The 22825-nt window shown below is 40.8% G+C and overlaps 1 protein-coding gene across 2 annotated transcripts; it reads left to right on the top strand.

The window, feature by feature from the left end:
- The first annotated feature begins 1155 nt into the window (after positions 1 to 1155).
- Positions 1156 to 18841, top strand: LOC139543575 (zinc finger protein 2-like). Of its 2 annotated transcripts, XM_071349782.1 has the most exons (5): positions 1156 to 1463; positions 2829 to 2991; positions 4425 to 4607; positions 17682 to 17864; positions 18473 to 18841. In XM_071349782.1, exons 1-5 carry the CDS (start codon positions 1272 to 1274, stop codon positions 18733 to 18735), a joined length of 984 nt encoding a protein of 327 aa, XP_071205883.1. In that variant the 5' UTR covers positions 1156 to 1271; the 3' UTR covers positions 18736 to 18841. The 2 variants fall into 2 exon arrangements, with proteins under 2 accessions (XP_071205883.1, XP_071205882.1); XM_071349781.1 differs by lacking the exons at positions 17682 to 17864; positions 18473 to 18841 and adding an exon at positions 5702 to 10559.
- The last annotated feature ends 3984 nt before the right edge of the window (positions 18842 to 22825 follow it).

The raw sequence follows: 22825 nt of genomic DNA on the forward strand, positions 1-22825 counted from the left end.
ACTAGTTAGATATTTATGCACTGTTGGAGCTAGAAGCACAAGCATTTCCCTACACCCGCAATAACATCTGCTAATCACATGTATGTGACCAATAAAATTTTATTTGGATTTGATATTCAAACTGTTGGAGTGCTGGGTAGAGTGAAGTCTGTGAGGATCACGAGAGGCGGGCTTGTTTGAATTTTTTTATGTTTCCGCGGATCAGAAGAAACATGTGTTGCGTCTCACCCGATTTTCTAAGTTTGAAGTGTTGTGTGTGTCTTAGGAACAGGGCACCCCTCAAGTGGGTTATATCTGTTGTCTCATGGTAAATCGATGTTGAAGAGATTAAAAATATTCCTGGAGTGATTGATGCACGTCGGATTAATCGTGTGGTGAATAAAGAAAAAGTGAAGAGTCTCTGTTCTTTTCTTTTTTTATATGGTGTCTCTCTCTACTCAAGTGCAGTTAGGGTATATTAACTACAGAGTCAGAGCATTTATCCCAAGACCAATGCAGTGTGATCGTCGTAAAGCATTTGGTCATGTTTCAAGTGTTTGCAGAAGGGATAAGCCGAGGTGTCAAAGTTGTGGATAGATCATATCATGTGTTATATAAGTGATGAAAATGTGACAAGAGCGTGAGGTGGCCAAAGTCAGGGCTGTCCAGAGCATTTCATATGCAGCAGCTGTTAAAAAGGTTAAGGGTTTGAATGGTGCACCTGAAGAGTCCATGGTGGTGGATAGGCCTTCACTGCAGGCCGCAGGGGTTGCCTTTCACAAGCAGGATCCTGACATTTTAAAGGTTAAGAAGGTGGACTTGGTGGCCTTTATAGCTATGGTGATTAATGGCACTGCCAAGTGGAGAGAAGATCCAGGAAGATAAAAATCATTGTGGATGCGGCGGAACGGTTCCTGGGGCTGAAAGATTTCTCTGCGAAGGAGTTACATGGAGCCATACCACCCTCTCGGGTCCTAGAACCTGATAAGGGAGATATAGAGATATGAAAGAAGGAGAAGTGGGAGTTTTGTTTTGTCAATGTACTATTTTGATTTGGGTGGATTAAGTTAGTTTTTTAAATGGTCATGTTTTGGTTTCAAGCCGTCCAGTTGGTGGCGGCAATACACCTTTTTGGTTTGTGGTCAGCCTTGAAACCCACAGAAGAAGAATAACACACATTTCCGGGAAATTTCCTCACATTGGTAGCTACTTGCCAGCAGTTAAGTTATAATTCTATTCAATACTTTTTGATAAATTATTAATCTTAAATTAATAATTGCTAGTTTGCAGGAATGTTGAGTAACGAGGCTTTTCAGAGACAATTATCTACCATTGTCGAGGTATTAGTTGCAGCGTCAGTCGCGGAGATGGGCAGACTCCTCGATGAGTGCTCTGCTACTGTTATGCCTCTAAAGTTGGTCCAGCAGAATGAGGAAAGTATTTTGCTGAAGAGTAGGCTTCAACGTGCTAACAAAATCAATACAGTGAGTACACATTTGGTCGTCTACCGTTGGAAAAATGAGTTTGCAGGCGACTGACGACAAACTTGGCTAGCTATCAAATTGTTATTTAAAAACTTTTACCAGAATCCTGCAATTTTTTAAAACCGTGTACTTCAAACGCAAATATAAACTTGAGTTTATAGAATAGAATCCATATATACATATGAGATGAGAAACGTTAATGCAAAAATATGTAAACATTATTAATGTGGCCAGTGATTTCAAGTTTGTGTATATTGTGGAAGTGTGGTTTCGTCGGATTGAGGCAAGCATAGCTGTATGGATCTGAGTTTATATTTGAAAAATTCCATTAGGTTCCTCGCTGCTTGGTTCTATTTGTTTCCTAAACGGTTTCCGTTACAATACGTAATGAATATACCCCATCTAACGTTAGTTACCTACTAGTCTCAAACTATGCGGCCTTCTCCCTACAGTTTTCAGCCAAGCTTCGCCCACGACTGCCTCATCTGAACTACAATCCCGACGCTGTGTGTTTAGAAACGTAAATAGTCATAGCTTGCGATACGGTTTTCGAAACATATTGGCCATAAATTTCATCAGGTAGAAAGAATCCTTCAGTTTTTCACAGATCCATACAGCTATGTGGTCCTCAATCCGACGAAACTACACTTCCACAATATACACAGACTTGAAATCACTGGCCACATTAATAATGTTTACATATTTTGCATTACTCATCTCATACGTATATATGGATTATATTCTAATGTATCTTAGTCTATGCTGCTCTGGCATTGCTCGTCCAAATATTTATATCTTTTTAATTCCATTCCTTTACTTAGATTTGTGTGTATTGTTGTGAATTAGATATTACTGCACTGTTGGAGCTAGAAACACAGTTTGCTACACCCGCAATAACATCTGCTAAACACATGTATATGACCAATAAAATTGGATTTAGACTACACTTCCCCAGTTACGCTTACACACAGGTGGTTGGAGCATGCTAGATAGCTAAATAGAACAGGTCTCTTTTCTGTAAACAAGCTCTGTAACAAGCTCTGATAGATATGGCCGTGTGGGAACTCTAACCCTATCAAGGTGTGTATAAATTTAACCTTTTGTTTTTTGAAAATGATTTCTTGGTGATATGAAAGATAAGGTCCTTATGCTAACAAAACCGTACCGCAAGCGATGCAGACTGAGCGTCTGGCGTCTTAACAAAACTACGTCCAATGACTTATGTGTAATGGAACTGAGTCATTGTCAAGTGCTAGCTACTTACTTACTGAACCAAAGATACTTCCCCTTTCATCTGTGATTGAACTGTCGTTAGCCCACCTAGATAACCTGCTAGGTCATTAACTTCATATTTTAATCTTTCAGAGACAATTTTCATCATTCATGGAGATGTTGGGTAAAACATTGTTGGAAAAAATGGCAATGTTAATGAATGTGATCATGGTCGAAAAGGAGAAGACTGCCACAGGCATGAGCGCCCAGAGGTGTGTCAGTCGGGCAAAGGGGACAGAGGAAGGAGCACCAAGAGGTACACACCCATAGGGAAGATTTTCTTGTCTCCTTCTCAAAAGGTCAGAGGGGAGGGACCTCTGCAGGGCCTAAAATTAACACCCGCCAAATGCGGGTCGATTTTGGCATTGGCGGGTAAGATGTCTATTTCATCAGCAACGCTGGTGGGTGGTCAAGGCTCCACAGTGCAAGCATTTAACTTGAATTTGCAAATACAAAAACGTTCAAAGTAAAGTATGAGCACATTAATAGCAAAGTAAATGCTGCAGTAGGTGTTTTCAAAGTTTTGTTTCATAGCTGGTAGATAATCACACAAACTATGAATCCCATAATAATATTACACCCAATTGTGTGGAAATTGACTAAACTTTGTCCTTATTGGCTATTTACATTGTTTGGTTCACAAGCTCCCGCCCTTAAAGGGGTAGCAGAATATTTTGTCTTGTGATTTTTTTTAAATGAAATAACATTGAGCAATATACCACAACACTTCTAACTAGTAATACATTTGTTTTAGAAACATGACCAAGCATGCTCATCTGTGACATTTTTTTGGGGGGGTGGTGTAAAATATATATTTTGACTGGTTGGTAGTTTAAGAAAAATCTAACTCCCACAGTGGCTGTTAGACCAAAAGGTTAGTTTTAGGCCCAGGACCTCTGGCTTCTCATCCAATGGGTTTTCATAAGGAGACGAGGAGAGCGGTTGCGAGGAGTATGTACAGTGCATTTGTAAACTATTCAGACCCCCCCCCCCTTGACTTTTTCCACATTTTGTTACATTACAGCCTTATTCCAAATTTGATTAAATCATATCAGAAATACTTGATAAATTAGCAAAGTGTTTCTGGCTATGGCTGGGCAATGTATGTTTTTCTGTGATATTCCAAATGTCTGTATCGCAATTCTTCCCAATTTTTTTTATGAGCGTTTCTGTCCGCTTGTTCTCATGTTGTCTTTTTGGTCTTGTCTCCGTCGCTCCTTCTGTGCTGTTAGCACCTTCCCAATTACACCAGAGATCTGTATATAATGACGAAATGCCCATGTCTCTGCCCTAACTATGGGAGTTGTTATTCCTAAAGGCGGGAAGATGGGCGACAAGCGTAAGTCCAAAATTACCGACACCCCCCTGCCGACATCTCGCCCCACAGTTTGGGAACCACTGTTCTAGCCTAGTGCAATTTGTACTCCTAACTGACCCACTTAGCTAGCTACCTCACCGGATAATGGTAACAACAAACAGTGCACGCATATTTGTATGATGAAATACTAGGCTGATTTCTAGCCATATTTATGACTAAAAAGGAATATGTTTTGCAATGGGAGTTCATTGTATCAAACACTGGAGTTAAATTCTTAGCTATCTGATTTCAAATGTGGAATATTTAGATTTTGTTTTTGTTGCATGTTTAAAAAAGTAAAAAATTATAAAGTACTCATACTGTTTTTTTAGGAGACAGTCTTCATTTCCACAATGACTGCACTGACCCTGTCTCTGAGAGTGCTCATCAAGAGGAGGATGACTTTAACCCCCAGACCTCACCTGCCTCAGAGACACAAGACAACCAGAGAAACACGGAGCCAAACTTAGGCAGGAATGGAGAAGATGCCCAGTGTGGAGGGGAACCTACTGGAGGTATGGGCAGGATGACACTGGATATAGTGAAGTCAATTAGCCATAATGTGTGCTGTAATTTTATGAAACGTAGTACTTGAATCAGTCAGCTAATGACATTGTGGCACAACTAGCATTAAGCCAACTTTTCTGAGTCAGTGTTTATGATTTAAGGATACTCAGGACAATCAGTTACACCCCCATTTAAAATGAGTGTTCCTATGCATTTATTGGGTAAAATGCCACCAATTAAGCCCTATTCGGACGGGGTTCGTTTTACTGGGCGAGGTTGGTGATGTAACCTTTACAAAATACCGCTGTCGTAATTTTAGTCCTGTGTGAATCTACCACATCAGTCATTTTCACATGTCTGGAGAGTAAAATTTCCAGGCTGAATAAACTAAAACTTTTTGATGAACTCCAAGTTCTTCTGGTAATACTATATCCCGTGTGACTCGACATCCCTGTGCTGTGAGGGGTATTACAGCGTTTACCATGTGCTACCTGCAGTTTGGGTAAGATCAGGGGAACAAATTGATGCTTTAAACAAAGTGCTATGCACGTAGCCAACAGATGAGATGAATGATCTGTTTTGTCATATAGCCTGTCACCTTTCCCAGTGCTAATTTCTCTTTTAAAAGATTAATCTGATTTATATTGTGCCAATTAATTGATAAATTGGCAAATATGTTAGTTAATTAAATGTATGCATACATATTATTTAATTTCTTTGAAATGAAAGCCAATTCGAATCATGCTCTGGAAAAACATGCTGGCGTAATAACTACATAACCAATGTTCTATAGTACCGTTGAATAGGGCTTTAGACTGTTGAGGAATACTTTAGCTGTTACTCTTTGTTAGCTGTTTCTTTAGAATACTCTTTGTTAGCTGTTTCTTTAGAATACTCTTTGTTAGCTGTTTCTTTAGAATACTCTTTGTTAGCTGTTTCTTTAGAATACTCTTTGTTAGCTGTTTCTTTAGAATACTCTTTGTTAGCTGTTTAAATTATTTATGAGAATTGTTAGTTAATATCCACCATCTTATTCATACATGTAATGCAGTAGTTTGTGTTACATTTACGCCTCAACAACGACAATGACCCTCTGTTGCAGATGTGGTATTGCTCTCTGAATTTGATCATCAAGAGGAAGTTCACCTTAATCCCCAGCTCTCACCTTCATCAGACCCAGAGAAACAAGACAGCCAGCCCTCAAACATGGAGCCAAATCCAGGCAGGATTGGAGAAGATGTCCAGAATGGTGATTCTTCAAATACAGACCAAAAGTCAGATGCAGGTGATGCCAGAGCAGTGAAGAGGCCATTCATTTGTGACTCTTGTGGAAAGTATTTCAATTGGAGATGCACGCTTAAAGCCCACCGTAATCATCACACCAAACCCTTTAGCTGCCCACAGTGTGGGAAAGGTTTTGGTACGAAGACTGGGTGTAATAATCACCTCTTGGCAGTACATTCTAAAGACAAGCCCTTCAAATGCACAGATTGTGGGAAGGTGTTTGCAATGAGAAATAGTTTGGCCAAACACAGGGATTTCAACCCAACTCTGCACACCTGCACAACATGTGAAAAATCATTCTGTGGGGAACATGCGCTAAAACGGCACAACTTCAGTGATCACCCGGGAAAAAAGGCATACATCTGCTCTTTGTGTCCAAAAACCTTTCGGTCATGGCCAATATGGAAACGTCATAAGGCAGAGCACTCGGAGAAGAAGTATTGCTGTGAAACCTGTGGCTAGCTTTTCTGTTCATCTTCCTCCTTATCTTGTCATCAGAGAACAACTCCTAGATATCATAAGGCAGACCACTCAGGGGAGAAGGGGGGAGAAGTATTGCTGTGAAACCTGTGGCAAGCTTTTCTGTTCATCTTCATCTTTAGCCAGTCATCAGAGAACAATTCATAGAGCAAAGGCTTATAGCTGTGATGTATGTACTAAAGGTTTCAGGGATGTAACCAATTTCCAAAAACATATGACCTCCCACATTAGAAAAGGCCATGTTAGTCTAGAAAAAGCTTTTGCCTGTAGTGTATGTGAGAAATGTTTCTCATGTGCACGCACTCTGAGATCATCTGACCATTCATACCGGAGTAAAACGTTTTGGTTGTAGCATATGTCACAAACGTTTTCGTCTTTCAACCAGTCTCAAAGGTCATATGACTTTACATACTGGAGAGAAACCTTTTGTCTGTGGTTTATGCGGCAAGAGTTACTGTCGTGCAAGCCAGCTCAAAGCACATGCGCTTGCCCATACTGGAGAGAAACCTATGGCCATCGCCCATACCAGAAGAAAAGACTACCGTTATGTCTGTGACGTATGTGGCAAACATCTTCCTGATTTATTCAGGCTCAAATGCCATATGTTCGTACATACTGGTGAACAACCTTTTTGCCTGTGATCTATGTGGCAAAAAGTTCAGTAACCCAAGCAATCTCAAAAGACACAAGCTGTATCACACAGGGCAGACATTGTATGTTTGTAATACTTGTGGTAAAGGTTTCACCCGTTCAACAACCCTTAAGATACATCAACGCAGTCACACTGGTGAAAAGCCTTACTTGTGTGATATTTGTGGGCAAGGCTTCACCTCGCATGCCTACGTCAAGAAACACAAGATGATTCACCTGCCATCTCAACGTCGTTCAAGACCGCAGAACACTGGGCCAAAGTCGCATGCCTGCAGCTACTGTGGTAAAGGCTTCTGTTACAGATCTGTGTTGGATCAGCACATGCGCACTCACACAGGAGAAAAACCATTCAACTGTCGCAATTGTGGGAAATGTTGCATGTTTAAGGCTACTCTTTAAATACACATGCGCAGTCACACAGGGAAGAGGCCATTCAAATGTTGCAATTGTGAGAAAGGGTTCATGTGTAAGAATACTCTTGTAATACACATGCGTACTCACACAGGGGAGAGACCATATGCTTATAATGAATGTGGCAAGAGTTTCTCCCAGAGTAGTTATTTAGTATCTCACCAGCCTGTGCACACTGGTGTCAAAGCATTTGTGTGCAACAAATGTGGGAATGCCTGTAGCCGAAATCTGAAAGTTCATAAGTGCAAGTTCAACCAGAAAACAGTCCATGGACAGAATGTACAGGATCACTGAAGAAAACCGCTCACATGATCACTCTGGACCCAGTTTCCCAAAATAATCATAAGGCTAAGTTCATCGTTAGAATCTTTGTAGAAGTATCGTTAAATCTCCAAGCTGTTTCCCAAAACCATCATTGCACGTAAACACTTATTTACCAACTGCCTCAGACCTCGTAAAACAGCTAAGTTGAGTCTTTAGATGCCCCCCCCCCATAGTTGCCACTGTCTTTGCAGTTGTTACAAACCAAGGATAAAAAGATGCTTCAACTGAAAACCGAGATGACTGCATTAAATGATAAATAGGCCTATGGTGTAGCTAATTATTATTTAGCTAATTGTAGGCAACTATGTATTTTTTGCCTCAATATATTTATTATGTGTAACAACGTGCTCAATGATGTGCCTAAGTGCATTTTATAGAGTAATGCTTATAAGCATTAGAATAAGCCGCCTCAATATTTTCAGTTATCGGTGATATCTCCAGAAACTGATCTGTTGTGTATATTGTTATAATTCTAATGTTAAGGTAAGATTTGAATGGTGAAAGCTGATCCAAGAGCAGCGCTGCTTTTCTTACGATGATATCAGTAGCGACACATTTCAACGACGCACTTGGCGAACATTCTCTGTGGTGTTTTGGGAAACGCATGTTACATCGCAGTTTATAGGCATCGTTAAAACACTTGTATGCCTAAATTCCATCGCTGTTGTGAAACTGGCCCTGGATAATAGGATGGGCTTACTTCATAGATGTTCCCAGTTTCATATGATAGACTATAATTTGAATTCTAAATTAATAGTGGCAAATACATTTTGAAAGTATTTGGTGTTCAGGCTTTATCTGTAAATAAACCAACCACCTTAGTTATGGTGGTCATTTTTAAGGAAAGGGGACTTGTTTAAAAAAAAAATACATATACTTCAAGGCTTTTCCAGAAGTTTCTCTGAGTACTAATAGTATGTTCTTTTCTGATTCTTTGGTGGCGTGATGGTATCTTATTTATTTATTTTAAATTTCAGATGCAGTTTGTAAAACATAAGATCTCTCAACACCTGGCCTTCAGCAAGTATTAATACCCCTTGACTTATTCCACACTTTGTGTTGGCCTGAATTTGGAAAATTGATTACATTTATTTTTGTCACCCATCTACACACAATATTCCATAATGAGACATTTTTGCTAATTTATTGAAAATGAAATACAGAACTACAGTGTACTCCACTAGTATTGGGACAGTGAAACTTTTTTGTTGTTTTGGGTCTGTACTCCAGCACTTTGGATTTGAAATGATACAATGACTGAGGTTAAAGTGCAGATTGTCAGCTTTAATTTGAGGGTATTTTCATCCATATCGCTTGAACTGTTTAGAAATTACAGCACCTTTTGTACATAGTCCCCCCTATTTTAGGGGACCAAAAGTATTGGGACAAATTCACTTGTGCATTAAAGTTGTCAAAGGTTTAGTATTTGGTCCCATATTCCAAGCATGCAATGATTACATAACGTTTGTGACTACAAAGTTGGATGCATTTGCTGTTTTTGTTTGTTTCAGATTATTTTGTTCCCAATAGAAATTAGTCAATACATGTTCACCTTTGGCAGTTGTGAGTCTTCATGGGTACGTCTCTAAGACCTTTCCACACCTGGATTGTACAATATTAACATTTTTTTTATTTTTTTTATTCAAGCCCAGTCAAGTTGGTTGTTCATTGCTGGGCATCCATTTTCAAGTCGATTTAAGTCAAAACAGTAAGTAGGCCACTCAGGAACATTCAATGTAATTGGTAAGCAACTCCAGTGTATATGTGGCCTTGTGTTTTAGGTTATTGTTCTGGTGAAAGGTGAATTTGTCTCTGTCTGTTGGAAAGCAGACTGAACCAGGTTTTCCTCTAGTATTTTGCCTGTGCTTATTTTTATCCTAAACTCCCTAGTCCTTGCTGATGACAAGCATACCCATAACATGATGCAGCCACTAGCATGCTTGGAAATATGAAGTGGCACTCAGTAATGTTGTACTGGATTTGCCCCAAACATAAGGCTTTGTATTCAGGTCATAAAGTTCATTTCTTTGCCTCATTTTTTGCAGTTTTACTTCAGTGCCTTATTGCAAACAGGATGCATGTTTTGGAAAATTGCTTATTCTGTACAGGCTTCCTTTTCACTCTGTCATTTATGTTAGTATTGTGGTGGAACTATGTTGTTCATCCATCCTCAGTTTTCTCCTATCACATCCATTAAACTGTAGCCTTCTGCTATTTTAGTCACCATTGGCTTCATGGTGAAATGCCTGAGCAGTTTCCTTCGTCTCCGGCAACTGAGTTAAGAAGGACGCCTCTATCTTTGTAGTGACAGGGTGTATTTATACACCATCCAAAGTGTAATTATTAACTTCACCATGCTCAAAGGGATATTCAGTGTCTACTTTTTATTTGTTTATTTTTTTCGCCATCTACCAATAGGTGCCCTTCTTTGCGAGGCATTGGAAAACCTCCCTGGTCTTTGTGGTTGAATCTGTGTTTGAAATTCACTGCATACCTGAGGGACCTTACAATTATCTGTATGTATGGGGTACACTATTATTGCACACAGTGAGTCCATGCAACTTATTGTGACATAAGTACATTTTACTCCTGAACTTATTTAGGCTTGCCATAACCAAACGGTTGAATACTCTGACTGAAAATATTTCAGCTTTTCATTTTTAATTAATTTATAAATAAATTGATTTTACATTCAGGCTGTAACACAACAAAATGTGGAAAAAGTCAAGGGTTGAGACTACTTTCTGAAGGCACTGTATTTCATTATTTTAATTTCTTTTTGAAATGACCAAATAAATGTTTTAGAGAAATTGATAGTCGACCCAATTTTTTTTAACGCAAACTATGTGTAACCGATGTGAAATGGCTAGCTAGTTAGCGGTGGTGCGCGCTAATAGCCTTTCAAATGGTGACGTCACTCGCTTTGAGACCTTGAAGTAGTGGTTCCCCTTGCTCTGCAAGAGCCACGGCCTTTGTGGAGCGATGGGTAACGATGCTTCGTGGGTGACTGTTGTTGATGTGTGCAGAGGGTCCCTGGTTCGCGCCCAGGTCGGGGCGAGGGGGCGCCATAAAGTTAAACTGTTACATATGCACCGTAGGTATGGTGCTGGAGATACTGAATATGATTTTAAAAAGTGGACAAATGACTTGAATAATATTGTACAATTAATTTGAGTTAATCTTATTGAGGGAGAGTGATCTTCTGTGTGCTTTTCTGTCGTACTGTAAAAGACTATGCCCTATGAATTCACTCTTATGGTGAATGTAAAAGTAATTTTACAGTTCTGTCTACAGTGGATATATTTCACATACAGTATTTGTGTAGTGTTCCATAAGTTAAATTGTAGGTATCTAGTGGGGTCTTCACGTGCACGCGGGAAGTGGGAAACCGCAAAATGGTAAGTCATAGGTCTGACATGATTGTGATCATGTGCTTTTGAAGTCGGACCAATTATTCAACCAATAAGATTTTAGCTAACTTAATAAGCTAGCTAGATTGTTTAACATTGACAATATGGTCAAACCTTATCCATAAGTTTGTAATTGTAAAAAAAATGGATTTCTCATCTTTTGGTTGAAAAAGTGAAAGTTTAGTGCTGAAACACCACAACTCGGCACCTCGGGTAACTAAATGTTGTCAAAATTACGAGTTGGAGGGTCTTTCAAATGAAACTCCCCAGTCTGAACTATGAACTTCAGATAACATGTGAACGCCCCCATAGGCCTACAGTCACAGCAAGGCATGCTGAAGAAAATGCTGCTTTCATAATCAAGTGGGGAGGTGGTAGTTACCAGCAGGGCTGGCATTATGGGCAGGCCTTATGGGGCCTGGCTCGCCCTACTGTACCACCTTTCTGTCCAAATAAAATATTTAAATATTGATCATTAATTTGACCGAGATGCTCACTGACAAAGACATCAATCTCAGATAAAGTATTTGAGCTAGCGAAACAGCTCCCCTCTGTCTCGGTACGTGTTGCCAGTGTATCTGATGCTGTCTGAACAAAAATAGTATGGCATGTCATACTCTTTTTGGCCAGACAGCATCAGGTATATAGGCTACATATAGTACGACAGTGGCGCTGTTTTGCGCTCTCGGATGCTTTCTCCTGTGAAATAGTGCGCTGTTCAGATTAGGGGTGTGCCTAGTAATCGGACAAAACGAGTATTGTAAAGGATATGGGCAATTGTCCTGATACCGTTATGATCCAAGTATTTTTTTTTGCTACCGTTTTTTTGCTACTGTGATCTAAACATTTAATTTTAGGATGTCGGTCCCGGCGCACATCTTTCAATGAAATGCAAGGTGCTACATGGTCTATATAACTCATCTGGTTAGTTTGCTTGTCTGTAAATAGAAGGGCGGGCTCTACGTTTATCCTGCTGCTCTGATTAGATAGAGCGACGCTATATTTCTATGTCTACTCAGTTCATAATTTCACCGGACCACTTCTCCTTGCATGTTCCAGTGTGATAATTTATTTGATGTTGCCTTCTGTTAGCCTGCTACTATGATGCATCAAAGGGGTAGGATATTTGCTCAAGCTATCAATGTGCATAGTATCTAACAAGTGGGGCGAGGGTAGGGAGAAAATATGAAACATTTATGTGCATTCTGAGTGACAGCAAACCGCCCACTGCAAATCAAGGACACAGACCTCTGTGCACTGCTCCTAATCTGCAGTTTATTTTTGCAAGGAGATTGGTATTTTGCCAACATCTATTTAGAAGTATTAAAACACATCTGTGTTTTTACGATCACAAGTATCATCCTACTATCAACTGTTAATTACTGATAGGAGTATGGTCAGGTCGGCACACCCCTATTTCTCATACTGGAATTGTTTTGGAAGAAAGTACAAAGGTTACTATTTGAAGTAATTTTTTGGGACAATCAGATGAAAACATTTGGTTGTGTTCATGCCACATTAAAAGATACAATTTTAACAGTTTAATTAAATGTCTTAACTCTAAAACCCATTAAGAAAAAACATGCCCCCTATAGCTTTTATTTTATTTAACCAGGCAAGTCAGTTAAGAACAAATTCTTCTTTACAATGATAGCCAAACCTGGATGACGCTGGGCCAATTGTGCACCGCCCTATAGTACTCCCAATCACATCCGGATTCGAACCAGGGACTGTAGTGATGTCTCTTGCACTGAGATGCAGTGCCTTAGACCTTTGTGCTACTCGGGACAGGAAAACAAATGCCTGTCCAACTGATTCGTTCTGGCGCCGGCCCTGATGACCAAATCCAAAGGAAGGTTATTGATCATGTACACCGTTTAGCAGATGTTATAGAGGGTGCAGCGAAATGCTTATGTTCCTAACAATGCAGTAAAATGTGAAGTCGTAAGTAGCAAGTCGGTGCATACAGGGGCTTAGAACTAATTGAGAAAATGCTGATTGACTAATGGCCAACAAGCTATGACAACCATGCTTGTAAACAAATTATAGTGTTCAAAAACCATATTAATAGATTGCTTTTGACACATTTTTGTATAAATGCTGTTATCGAAGGTCATTTCCTTAGTAAGTGACTTGAGAAGTCTGAGTCTTACAAGTTTCCCACTAGTAATGGCAAACGTGTATAAAGATGGCAGAGTACAGATGTGGCATTTCTTTTGCAGTATCCAGAGTTTTTAAACTATGGGGCGCAACATAATTCAAACGTACCAATAAATCAGCACAATCTACTATCTCGTTTTTTAAAATTGCTGGCGTTTTGGGAGCTAGAATTGGATCATGGACACCGTGTTAATGCTGACACAAAAACATAACGTAGCGTCTGTAATATGGCTAACTTGGCAAACTAAGTGCATCTTTATGCTCGCCTGCTATTGCGAGTTGGAGGGACGTTCAATTAGATTTCAAAGTAGTATGTGGTAAATATTACCTTCCCACTTGGTTATGAATGCAGCAAAATACTCCTATTTACACCGTTTCTATCCAATCTATGCTGTGGCTGAAGTCAGAAAAATAGCAATGGAACAATTGACTAAGGCTATCAGACCAAAACAAGAGCGGAATGTTTGAAGTGTAACGCCCCGTAATGGTATTTACTTTTTAAATGTTTCTTTCCAGGGCCACACAGTTGGTTGCGGTAATACAATGCAAATTGTGGAACGCCATAAAATCTAAACGAAGAAGAAGCAGAGTGACATCATTTCCGCAAACATTTAAATGTCCTTACATTGCTGGTATTAGCTGTCGATATCACTGATGTAGAATAAGAACCTTACATATTTTTTTGAGATTCATGAAACTTTTATATAACTGTTAGCTTGCAGCAATGTTGATTAACGAGGCTTTTCAGAGACAATTATCTACCATTGTCGAGGTATTAGTTGCAGCGGCAGTTGCGGAGATGGGCAGACTCCTCAATGAGTGCTCTGCTGCTGTTATGCATCCAAAGTTGGTCCAGCAGAATGAGGAAAGTATTTTGCAGAAGAGTAGGCTTCAACGTGTGAACTAAACCAAGACAGTGAGTGCACATTTGGTCGATTGTTGGGACTACGAATTTGCTGTCGAATGCCGACAAACTAGGCTAGCTAGCTAAGTTACTTAACAGTTTGCTAGCTACTTGTAACAGTTTAAGGACAGACTTTTACAATGGGTGTATTCGTTTGTCACATTCCGTTGCAAAACGTTTTCAAACAAACTGTTGAAGCGTTTACTCAAGGAAACAAACAGAAAGAAAACGGGGAGGGACCTACCAAGATTTGGCCAATACAAACTCGTTTAGTTTAAACGTTTGGAATAAACTGTTTGCAACGGAAAAACGAAAACACCCCAGGGTTCGTCTGTTGTAAAACGTGATGCAACAGATCGTATACTCCAAACGAAAAACGTTTAACGAAAACGAGTTTGTAATGGCTTAATTCTGTTTAGGTCCCTCCCGGTTTTGAAACGTTTATTTGGTTCATTAACGGTTTCTGTTGGAATACGTAATGAATACATCCCAGCTAACCTTAGATGGCTCACTAACATTAGATGGGCACTGAATCAAATATGCTTCTCCTTTCATCTGTGACTGAATTGTCTTATGCCAACCTAGCTAGCTACCTGAACATCAGTTGGAACCTGCTAGGTCACTAACTTCATATTTGAATCTTTCAGAGACAATTTTCATTGTTCATGAAGATGTTGGGTAAAACATAATTGGAAAAATTGCCATGTTAATGAAGGTGATCATGGTCGAAAGGGAGAAGACTGTCACAGGCATGAGCGCCCAGAGGCGTGTCAGTCGGGCATGGTCCCGTCAATCGTCCCTTTGATGTGATGAAGTTGTCCTGTCCCCTTAGTAGAAAAACACCCCCAAAGCATAATGTTTCCACCTCCATGTTTGACGGTGGGGATGGTGTTCTTGGGGTCATAGGCAGCATTCCTCCTCCTCCAAACACGGCGAGTTGAGTTGATGCCAAAGAGCTCCATTTTGGTCTCATCTGACCACAACACTTTCACCCAGTTGTCCTTTGAATCATTCAGATGTTCATTGGCAAACTTCAGACGGGCATGTAAGTGCTTTCTTGAGCAGGGGGACCTTGCGGGCGCTGCAGGATTTCAGTCCTTCACGGCGTAGTGTGTTACCAATTGTTTTCTTGGTGACTATAGTCCCAGCTGCCTTGAGATCATTGATAAGATCCTCCTGTGTAGTTCTGGGTTGATTTCGCACTGTTCTCATGATCATTGCAACTCCACGAGGTGAGATCTTGCATGGAGCTCCAGGCTGAGGGAGATTGACAGTTCTTCTGTGTTTCTTCCATTTGCGAATAATCGCACCAACTGTTGTCACCTTCTCACCAAGTTGCTTGGCGATGGTCTTGTAGCCCATTCCAGCCTTGTGTAGGTCTACAATCTTGTCCCTGACATCCTTGGAGAGCTCTTTGGTCTTGGCCATGGTGGAGAGTTTGGAATCTGATTGCTTGAGTGGACAGGTGTCTTTTATACAGGTAACAAACTGAGATTAGGAGCACTCCCTTTAAGAGTGTGCTCTTAATCTCAGCTCGTTACCTGTATAAAAGACACCTGGGAGCCAGAAATCTTTCTGATTGAGAGGGGGTCAAATACTTATTTCCCTCATTAAAATGCAAATTAATTTATAACATTTTTGACATGCATTTTTCTGGATTCTTTTGTTGTTATTCTGTCTCTCACTGTTCAAATAAACCTACCATTAAAATTATAGACTGATCATTTCTTTGTCAGTGGGCAAACGTACAAAATCAGCAGGGGATCAAATACTTTTTTCCCTCACTGTATCCTGTGGCCGCATTTATTGTTGCCGGGGATTTTAACAAAGCAATTTTGAGGAAAACGCTATGGAAGTTCTACCAACACATTGACTGTGGTACTCGCTTTGGAAAAACATTAGACCGCTGCTACTCAACTTTTCGAAATGCCTACAAGGCCCCCCCGCCCTCCCTTAGGCAAATCTGATCATGACTCCATTTTGCGCCTCCCTTCCTATAGGCAGAAAGTCAAACAGGAAGTATCCGTGCTAAGGTCTATTCAACGCTGGTCTGACCAATCAGAATCCAGGCTTCACGATTGTTTTAATCACGCGGACTGGGATATGTTCCGGGTAGCCTCTGAGAATAACGTTGACAAATACACAGATACGTTGACTGAGTTAATCAGGCGGTGTATAAGAGATGTTGTACCCACTGTGACTATTAAAACCAACCCAAACCTGAAACTGTGAACAGATGTTTTAGCAATCGCGCAAAACTGAAAGAAGGAACCACCGCATTTAACCATGGCAAGGTGACTGGGAATATGGCCGAATACAAAAAGTGTAGTTATTCTCTGGTAAGGCAATCAAACAGGAAAAAACGTCAGTACAGAGACAAAGTGGAGTCGCAATTCAACGGCAGACACGAGACGTATGTGGCAGAGTCTACAGACAATCACGGACTACAAAGGGAAAACCAGCCACGTCGAGGACACCGGCATCTTGCTTCCGGACAAGCTGAACACCTTTTTCGCTGGCTTTGAGGATAACACAATGCCATCGACATGGCCTGCTACCAAGGACTGTGGGCTCTCCTTCTCTGTGTCCGACGCGAGTAAGACATTTAAGCAAGGCTGCCGGCCCAGACGGCATCCCTAGCCGCATCTTCAGATCATGTGCAGACCAGCTGGCTGGAGTATTTACGGACATATTCAATCTCTCCCTATCCCAATCTGCTGTCCCCACTTGCTTCAAGACGTCCACCATAATTCCTGTACCCAAGAAAGCAAAGGTAACTGAACTAAATGAGTATCGCCCCGTACCACTCACTTCTGTCATCATGAAGTGCTTTGAGAGGCTAGTCAAGGATCATATCACTGCCACCTTACCGGCCACCCTAGACCAGTGGTCGCCAACTAGTCGATCGCAGCAGCGCCCCTTCAACCTCAGGAGGCTGAAGAAATTTGGCTTGGCACCTAAAACCCTCAAACTTTGACAGATGCTCCAATTGAGAGCATCCTGTCGAGCTGTATCACCACCTGGTACGGCAACTGCATCGCCCGCAACCGCAGGGCTCTGCAGAGGGTGGTGCGGTCTGCCCAACGCATCACAAGGGCAAACTACCTGCCCTCCAGGACACCTACAGGACACCTACCGATGTCACAGGAAGGACAAAAAGCCTTCAGCACCCGCATTAACATCAGCTAAATATATGTGTGATCAATAAAATTTGATTTGAAATTTGTACTCCTAATTGACTTATTTGGCTAGCTGCCTTAACATTATCTGGGAACAACAAACAAGATGAATACTAGGCTAATTTTTAGACATATCTCACTAAAAAGACCAGACCTTTTACAATCTGAGTTCATTATCAAACACTGGAGTACAATTCTTAGCTAGCTGATTTTGAATGTGGAATATTCTTATGGTGTTTTTGATGCATGTCTTTTTAAATACTCATACTGTTTTTTTAGGAGACAGTCTTCATTTCCACAACTACTGCACTGACCCCGTCTCTGAGAGTGCTCATCAAGAGGAGGATGACTTTAACCCCCAGACCTCACCTGCCTCAGAGACACAAGACAACCAGAGAAACACGGAGCCAAACTCAGGCAGGAATGGAGAAGATGCCCAGTGTGGAGGGGAACCTACTGGAGGTATGGGCAGGATGACACTGGATATAGTGAAGTCAATTAGCCATAACGTGTGCTGTAATTTTATGAAACGTAGTACTTGAATCAGTAAGCTAATGACATTGTGGCACCACGACCATTAATTAAGCCAACTCTTTGAGTCAGTGTTTGATTTAAGGATACTCAGGACAATCAGTCAAAACCATTTAATATTACGGTATTGTTCCTATGCATTTATAGGGTAAAATGCCACCAATTACACTGTGTTAAGGAATTATGTTTTCAATACTTGTTAGTATCGTGGCAAAGAAACAAAACACAAAGCGGGTTTAACTTTAGGGAAACAGACCTAATGTTGAAAACATTGTCATCCAGAGTCATATTTATTTATTTCCCAAGCTATAGCGCACAATATTTTACATACAGCAAGTTTTTAAAGAACCAAAGAGATTTTAGCCATGGAAAAAATATTGCGATATTGGTATCGTCCCGGGCCCTAGTGAGTACATTGTTTGCTGTTTTAAATTATTTCTGAGAAATGTTAGTTAATATCCACCATCTTATTCATACATGTAATGTGGTAGTTTGTTTTACATTTACGTCTCAACAACGACAATGACCCTCTGTTGCAGATGTGGTATTGCTCTCTGAATTTGATCATCAAGAGGAAGTTCACCTTAATCCCCAGCTCTCACCTTCATCAGACCCAGAGAAACAAGATGGCAAGCCCTCAAACATGGAGCCAAACCCAGGCAGGATTGGAGAAGATGTCCAGAATGGTGATTCTTCAAATACAGACCAAAATTCAGATACAAGTGATGCCACCAGAGCAGTGAAGAGGCCATTAATTTGCGACGTTTGTGGAAAGTGTTTTCGATTGGAGATGCACGCTTAAAGCCCACCGTAATCATCACACCAAACCCTTTAGCTGCCCACAGTGTGGGAAAGGTTTTGGTACGAAGACTGGGTGTAATAATCACCTCTTGGCAGTACATTCTAAAGACAAGCCCTTCAAATGCACAGATTGTGGGAAGGTGTTTGCAATGAGAAATAGTTTGGCCAAACACAGGGATTTCAACCCAACTCTGCACACCTGCACAACATGTGAAAAATCGTTCTGTGGGGAACATGCGCTAAAACGGCACAACTTCAGTGATCACCCGGAAAAGGCATACATCTGCTCTTTGTGTCCAAAAACCTTTCGGTCATGGCCAATATGGAAACGTCATAAGGCAGAGGACTCGGAGAAGAAGTATTGCTGTGAAACCTGTGGCAAGCTTTTCTGTTCATCTTCATCTTTAGCCAGTCATCAGAGAACAACTCATAGAGCAAAGGCTTATAGCTGTGATGTATGTACTAAAGGTTTCAGGGATGTAACCAATTTCCAAAAACATATGACCTCCCACATTAGAAAAGGCCATGTTAGTCTAGAAAAAGCTTTTGCCTGTAGTGTATGTGAGAAATGTTTCTCATGTGCACGCACTCTGAGATCATCTGACCATTCATACCGGAGTAAAACGTTTTGGTTGTAGCATATGTCACAAACGTTTTCGTCTTTCAACCAGTCTCAAAGGTCATATGACTTTACATACTGGAGAGAAACCTTTTGTCTATGGTTTATGCGGCAAGAGTTACTGTCGGGCAAGCCAGCTCAATGCACATGCGCTTGCCCATATGGGAGAGAAATCATTAGTCTGTGATGTATGCGGCAAGCGTTTCCATCTCCCACACTCTTTTGAAAGACAAAACCACCCACACTGGACAAAACCTGTCTGTAATTCATGTGGCAAATGCTTCAAGGGTGCAAGTGCTCTCAAACGACATATGGCCATCATCCATACCAGGCAAAGAGACCACCGGTACGTCTGTGACGTTTGTGGCAAAGATCTCCCTGATGCAGCTAGGCTCAAATGGCATATGTTCATACAACACTGGTGAACAACCTTTTGCCTGTGATCTATGTGGCAAAAAGTTCAGTAACCCAAGCAATCTCAAAAGACACAAGCTGTATCACACAGGGCAGACATTGTATGTTTGTAATACTTGTGGTAAAGGTTTCACCCGTTCAACAACCCTTAAGATACATCAACGCAGTCACACTGGTGAAAAGCCTTACTTGTGTGATATTTGTGGGCAAGGCTTCACCTCGCATGCCTACGTCAAGAAACACAAGATGATTCACCTGCCATCTCAACGTCGTTCAAGACCGCAGAACACTGGGCCAAAGTCGCATGCCTGCAGCTACTGTGGTAAAGGCTTCTGTTACAGATCTGTGTTGGATCAGCACATGCGCACTCACACAGGAGAAAAACCATTCAACTGTCGCAATTGTGAGAAAGGGTTCATGTGTAAGAATACTCTTGTAATACACATGCGTACTCACACAGGGGAGAGACCATATGCTTGTAATGAATGTGGCAAGAGTTTCTCCCAGAGTAGTAATTTTAGTATCTCACCAGCCTGTGCACACTGGTGTCAAAGCATTTGTGTGCAACAAATGTGGGAATGCCTATGCCTGTATCCTAAATCTGAAAGTGCATAATTGCAAGTTCAACCAGAAAACAGTCCATGGACAGAATTTACAGGATCACTGAAGAAAACTGCTCACATGATCACTCTGCATAATAGGATTGGCTTACTTCATAGATGTTCAGTTTCATATGATGGAGGAAAGACTTGGGTATACCTTTTAAAACCTCTTAGATGTTCTGGTACCGCTTGTTACCGTCATGATCACTTAGAAATCGATCTGTAGACACCGTAGATCTTAATGGCTTGCATTGAGCGATAGCCCTGGTTCCCACGGACACAGTAGTATTTTCTGAGCCTGTGTGACGTAGGATGTGAAATCTGAAAGGACTTAAAGCTGGGATGTTTTTCCTACCATTTCATTAGCTCGTCTAACTGCCGAACTCCTGTCTGAGCCCCACATCGTAGCCATTGACAATAGAGGTCGACCGATTAATCGGAATGACCGATTTCAAGTTTTCATAACAATCGGTAATCTGTATTTTTTACACATTTATTTAACTAGGCAAGTCAGTTAAGAACACATTCTTATTTTCAATGACGGCCTAGGAACGGTGGGTTAACTGCCTTGTTCAGGGGCAGAACGACAGATTTTTACCTTGTCAGCTCGGGGATTCGTTTTTGCAACCTTCCGGTTACTAGTCCAACGCTCTAACCACCTGCCTTACATTGCACTCCACGAGGAGCCTGCGTGGCAGGCTGACTATCTGTTACGCGAGGGCAGCAAGAAGCTAAGGTAAGTTGCTTGCTAGCATTAAACTTATCTTATAAAAAACAATCAATCTTAACATAATCACTAGTTAACTACACATGGTTGATGATATTACTAGTTTATCTAGCCTGTCCTGCATTGCATATAATCGATGCGGTGCCTGTTAATGTCTCATTGAATCACAGCCTACTTCGCCAAACGGGTGATGATTTAACAAGTTCATTCGCGGAAAAAGCACTGTCGTTGCACCAATGTGTAGCTAACCATAAACATCAATGCCTTTCTTTAAAATCAATACACAAGTATATATTTTTAAACCTGCCTATTTAGTTAATATTGCCTGCTAACATTAATTTCTTATAAAAAGGGAAATTGTGTCACTTCTCTTGCGTTCCGTGCAAGCAGTCAGGGTATATGCAGCTGTTTGGGCCGCCTGGCTCGTTGCGAACTGTATGAAGTCCATTTATTCCTAACAAAGACCGTAATTAATTTGCCAGAATTGTACATAATTATGACATAACATTGAAGGTTGTACAATGTAACAGCAATATTTAGACTTAGGGATGCCACCCGTTAGATAAAATACGGAACGGTTCCGTATTTCAATGAAAGAATAAACGTTTTGTTTTCGAAATGATAGTTTCCGGATTCGACCATATGAATGACCAAAGGCTCGTATTTCTGTGTGTTATTATGTAATAATTAAGTCTATGATTTGATAGAGCAGTCTGACTGAGCGATGGTAGGCAGCAGCAGGCTCGTAAGCATTCATTCTAACAGCACTTTCGTGCGTTTGCCAGCAGCTCTTCGCTGTGCTTCAAGCATTGAGCTGTTTATGACTTCAAGCCTATCAACTCCCGAGATTAGGCTGGTGTAACCAATGTGAAATGGCTAGCTAGTTAGCGGGGTGCGCGCTAATAGCGTTTCAAACGTCACTCGCTCTGAGACTTGGAGTAGTTGTTCCCCTTGCTCCGCGGCTTTTGTGGAGCGATGGGTAACGATGCTTCGAGGGTGGCTGTTGTCGATGTGTTCCTGGTTCGAGCCCAGGTAGGTGCGAGGAGAGGGACAGAAGCTATACTGTTACACTGGCAATACTAAAGTGCCTATAAGAACATCCAATTGTCAAAGGTATATGAAATACAAATGGTATAGAGAGAAATAGTCCTATAATTCCTATAATAACTACAACCTAAAACTTCTTACCTGGGAATATTGAAGACTCATGTTAAAAGGAACCACCAGCTTTCATATGTTCTGAGCAAGGAACTTAAACGTTAGCTTTTTTACATGGCACATATTGCACTTTTACTTCTCCAACACTTTGTTTTTGCATTATTTAAACCAAATTGAACATGTTTCGTTATTTATTTGAGGTTAAATTGATTTTATCCATGTTAAAATAAGTGTTAATTCATTATTGTTGTAATTGTTATAATTACAAATAAAAAATAAAAATCGTCCGATTAATCGGTATCGGCTTTTTTTGGTCCTCCAATAATCGGTATCAGCGTTGAAAAATCATAATCGGTCGACCTCTAATTGACAAAGCACGTGGCTGCAATCATTACATCGTAATGCCGTAGGAGAGTGGTTTCATCAGGGTAGCAGAGATCGATATATAGCTATTAATCTAAAATAATTCAGATTTTTAAACACTTTGTTTGTCATTAATGGACAAGCTAGAGTTCTGTGAGACGTTCACAGCGATGGGGGCAGATGTTTTGATCAAGAGACCTTCAGAAAA

Source organism: Salvelinus alpinus, chromosome 18 (genome assembly GCF_045679555.1).
Source record: "Salvelinus alpinus chromosome 18, SLU_Salpinus.1, whole genome shotgun sequence".
In the NCBI taxonomy this organism is placed as follows: domain Eukaryota; kingdom Metazoa; phylum Chordata; class Actinopteri; order Salmoniformes; family Salmonidae; genus Salvelinus; species Salvelinus alpinus.

What these genes read in the sequence shown, in the direction of transcription:
- LOC139543575 (XM_071349781.1), top strand. Translation starts at nt 1,272, where the DNA reads ATGTTGAGTAACGAGGCTTTTCAGAGACAATTATCTACCATTGTCGAG. An exon ending in AGAGGAAGGAGCACCAAGAG is followed by an intron (nt 2,992 to 4,424) that starts GTACACACCCAT and finishes CTGTTTTTTTAG; the next exon opens with GAGACAGTCTTCATTTCCAC. An exon ending in TGGAGGGGAACCTACTGGAG is followed by an intron (nt 4,608 to 5,701) that starts GTATGGGCAGGA and finishes CCTCTGTTGCAG; the next exon opens with ATGTGGTATTGCTCTCTGAA.